Below are 4,570 nucleotides of genomic sequence, written 5' to 3'. Positions count from 1 at the left end.
TACAACATCATGTAACAACAACACAATGTACAACATCATGTAACAACAACACAATGTACAACATCATGTAACAACAACACAATGTACAACACAATGTAACAACAACACAATGTACAGCATCATGTAACAACAACACAATGTACAACATCATGTAACAACAACACAATGTACAACACAATGTAACAACAACACAATGTACAACATCATGTAACAACAACACAATGTACAACATCATGTAACAACAACACAATGTACAACATAATGTAACAACAACACAATGTACAACATCATGTAACAACAACACAATGTACAACATCATGTAACAACAACACAATGTACAACATCATGTAACAACAACACAATGTACAACATCATGTAACAACAACACAATGTACAGGATAGTGTAAACATCTGTACAACACCATGTGCAACACAATGTAAAACAACTGCACAATTCATACCCATATAATGTTTCATCTCTCAGAAGGATTACATTTTTCTAAGGTCTGTCAAAGGTAATTTATTTCTTCATAGCATGCAATATATTTTAATCTCCAGTAATATAAAACACTAGCAGAAAAATACATGTCGTAGAGGTTCTCATCTCTCAGTAGTAATACATATATTTTCTTACAGTACAGTATAGTAAAAGTATCGTATATTTATGACAGTCATGTAAAACACCCGCAGTCATTCCTTATGTGTAGTTAAAATTGTTGAACAGCAGTAAATTAAACATCATCTTTCCTTACCGAGCTCCAGAGGAGGGTTCTTGAAGCCACGCCGCCTTGTTTGCAGGTTTCGTTTGCAGATGCCCAGATCACCCCCAGCGTGTTCATAACAATCTGGGCAGTTCATATCCTCTGCAAACTTGGGCAGAGAGACAACTCCTTTCTTGTTGATGAAGTCTGCGTACCATCTCTCTTCACCATCCAGTCCAAACATCACCTCTCCATCAGTGTCTGAACAGCCAAAGATATAAATCTCCTCATGTACAGCTGAGAGGAAACGAGATGAACAACAAAATGTCAAACTTCTTCACAGCCACAATCACAGAATTAATTTATTTTTCACATCCTCACGTCATGTTAAACAGTTTTTATTGTTTTTATATTAAAACAACCATTTAATAACTAATATGGTTGAAACGTTTCTTTCCTCAGAGGTGCAGAAAACTTTAAATATCTCCACTGACTCTAAATCTCTCTCTGGTTCAGAAGGAGCTCAGTACAAATGATTTTCACATCAACATAACATTGGAGTGAGTTTGAGACTAAATGTGAGGAACAGAAGTGTCATGTACTTACTGTCTGCTGTAACACCAAGGAGACATGAGAGGAAGAGGAGGGTCTGGGAGGTCTTCATCTTCACTAGACAACTTAGCACTGTGTTGACTTCACACTGACTGCTGCAAACTGAAGTAAACACAAGGAACAGCGTTATTATATCTTACACACAGCTCCACCAATCACATGACAGCTTTGACTTGCATCATCAGTTTCCAGGTAGGCACAGTTGAGAAATGTTAAGAAATGAAGTGATGATGGAAAAGAAGAGTTTACAAAGGTTTATTACACTCTCATAATGTGTGACTCTTGAATCTGTGACTATATAGAGTCAGTCGATAATAATTTCCAACGTGTTTTATATAGACCAGGAAGTAAAACAGAAGTAATAAAATCAGACAGAAACAGAGGAAAGAGAAATAAAAAGCAGAAAAACAATTAGAAGATAACACACACACACGCACACACACACACACACACACACACACACACACACACACACACACACACACACACACACACACACACACACACACACACACTTATAACCTGTCTCAAGGCCAACAGGCAATGTGGCAATGTGACTATTACAGCATTAACCAATAGACACACTGTCAACTTAGCATCTGATCACATTCAACTCCAACATGAATAATAATAATAATAATATAATAACAACAACAACAACGACAACAACAACAACAATAATAATAATAATAATAATACTGATAATGATAATGATAATAATAATGTAATAAATTAGATCTATATAGCGCCTTTCATCAAAGCAAAGGACGCTGAACATATTGAGGTAAATAGAACAAATCAAAAGAATAGTGGTCATGAATGGCAGGGTTGAAAGAAAGTCTAGAGGTCATAGATAAGCCTTGGTGAACAGGTGGGTCTTCAGGTTTAGTTTGAAAGCAGCCAGAGAAGGTACAGATCTCAGGTGGGAGACAGTTCCACAGGGTGGGGGGCTGCCACACTAAAAGCTCTTCCACAAAAGTCCACAGGCGGGTGTCTGTGAGGGATGGAGAGCAGACCTGTGTCAGAGGACCACAGGTTCTGAGAGGGGGTTTAGTGGTGTAAAGGTTCACATAGATACTGGGGGGCGAGAGCGTGGAGGAATCTGTAAGTGAGGAGGAGGATTTTGTAAGTGATGTGGGACTTGACCAGGAGCCAGTGGAGGTGGATGAGGGTGGGGCTGATGTCTGATAGGGCTTCTTGGTGTGGGAGAGAACCCTGGCTGCTGAGTTCTGTACATGGGGTCTCTGCCACAGGGCCATGGGGTCACAGAGTGTAATGATCCAGACTGGGGGTCTCTACCACAGTGCCATGGGGTCACAGAGTGTAATGATCCAGACAGGGGGTCTCTACCACAGTGCCATGGGGTCACAGAGTGTAATGATCCAGACAGGGGGTCTCTGCTACAGTGCCATGGGGTCACAGAGTGTAATGAATGATCCAGACAGGGGGTCTCTACCACAGTGCCATGGGGTCACAGAGTGTAATGAATGATCCAGACAGGGGGTCTCTACCACAGTGTCATGGGGTCACAGAGTGTAATGATCCAGACAGGGGGTCTCTGCCACAGTGCCATGGGGTCACAGAGTGTAATGATCCAGACAGGGGGTCTCTGCCACAGTGTCATGGGGTCACAGAGTGTAATGATCCAGACAGGGGGTCTCTACCACAGTGCCATGGGGTCACAGAGTGTAATGATCCAGACAGGGGGTCTCTACCACAGTGTCATGGGGTCAGAGAGTGTAATGATCCAGACAGGGGGTCTCTACCACAGTGCCATGGGGTCACAGAGTATAATGATCCAGACAGGGGGTCTCTACCACAGTGTCATGGGGTCACAGAGTGTAATGATCCAGACAGGGGGTCTCTACCACAGGGCCATGGGGTCACAGAGTGTAATGATCCAGACAGGGGGTCTCTACCACAGTGTCATGGGGTCACAGAGTGTAATGATCCAGACAGGGGGTCTCTACCACAGTGTCATGGGGTCAGAAAGTGTAATGATCCAGACAGGGGGTCTCTGCCACAGTGTCATGGGGTCACAGAGTGTAATGATCCAGACAGGGGGTCTCTGCCACAGTGCCATGGGGTCAGAGAGCGTAATGATCCAGACTGGGGGTCTCTGCCACAGTGTCATGGGGTCACAGAGTGTAATGATCCAGACAGGGGGTCTCTACCACAGTGTCATGGGGTCACACAGAGTGTAATGATCCAGACAGGGGGTCTCTGTCACAGTGCCATGGGGTCACACAGAGTGTAATGATCCAGACTGGGGGTCTCTACCACAGGGTCATGGGGTCACAGAGTGTAATGATCCAGACAGGGGGTCTCTGCCACAGTGCCATGGGGTCACAGAGTGTAATGATCCAGACAGGGGGTCTCTACCACAGTGCCATGGGGTCACAGAGTGTAATGATCCAGACAGGGGGTCTCTACCACAGTGCCATGGGGTCACAGAGTGTAATGATCCAGACAGGGGGTCTCTACCACAGTGTCATGGGGTCACAGAGTGTAATGATCCAGACAGGGGGTCTCTACCACAGTGCCATGGTGTCACAGAGTGTAATGAATGATCCAGACAGGGGGTCTCTACCACAGTGCCATGGGGTCACAGAGTGTAATGATCCAGACAGGGGGTCTCTACCACAGTGCCATGGGGTCACAGAGTGTAATGATGGTTCAATGTCAATGTCTTTATTATCTCTGAGGGGCAATTTGTGAAGCAGCCAGTAGAAGCATAAAAAAACAAATCATCAAAGAAACAGAAAGAACAAATTACAACAGTTACAATGTGAAAATCACACGGGGCTTTTTAAGAAGCCAATGGCAGCAGGAACAAATGGGTTTTTGGCAGCAGACTGTATCTGCGTGTCAGGTATGTGGAAGTATGTGGACCCAAATGCAGAAGAGAAAGGCAGCAGGCAAGGTTTTTGAAGAGCAACAAAGTCTTTACTGAAGAAAATAAAACAGGAGCAAAAATAACAAAACCACTAGCCGAAGGCTAGGCAGGAACACAGACAGCAAAACGGGAGAACTGATTGGTGGGGAGAACTCAGGTAATGGGACAGACTAACGAGACACATGGCAACAGGTGGAGAGAAGACAGAGACTAAATACACAAGGAATAAACAAAACTCCTTTCTCTACAGTATAATACTACTAGTCCACTGAGTGTTTAGCTCCTCAGGAATTACACACATAACAGAGCAGGCCACGGTGTTACACTGCGACCAGACAGGAGCAGCTCAAACTCTAGGCTC

At 44.1% G+C, this 4,570-nt stretch overlaps 1 protein-coding gene across 1 annotated transcript in view; it reads right to left on the bottom strand.

Annotated features, from left to right (window-relative positions):
- Positions 1–1,400, bottom strand: part of LOC310778862 (H-2 class II histocompatibility antigen, A-U alpha chain-like) — a 3,231-nt gene extending 1,831 nt beyond the window's left edge. The window contains exons 1-2 of the mRNA XM_083639316.1: positions 1,308–1,400; positions 753–998 (exon numbers count right to left, since the gene is read on the bottom strand). Of these exons, the coding sequence (XP_083495442.1) occupies positions 753–998; positions 1,308–1,365 (304 nt within the window). The 5' untranslated portion in view covers positions 1,366–1,400. The remainder of the gene's footprint in view (positions 1–752; positions 999–1,307) is intronic.
- Between the last annotated feature and the right edge of the window lie 3,170 nt (positions 1,401–4,570).

This window comes from Poromitra crassiceps (genome assembly GCF_964638095.1).
Source record: "Poromitra crassiceps genome assembly, chromosome: 6".
In the NCBI taxonomy this organism is placed as follows: Eukaryota; Metazoa; Chordata; class Actinopteri; order Beryciformes; family Melamphaidae; genus Poromitra; species Poromitra crassiceps.
Note: the sequence above shows the minus strand (reverse complement) of the source record. Positions and strands in the feature narration are given on the sequence as shown.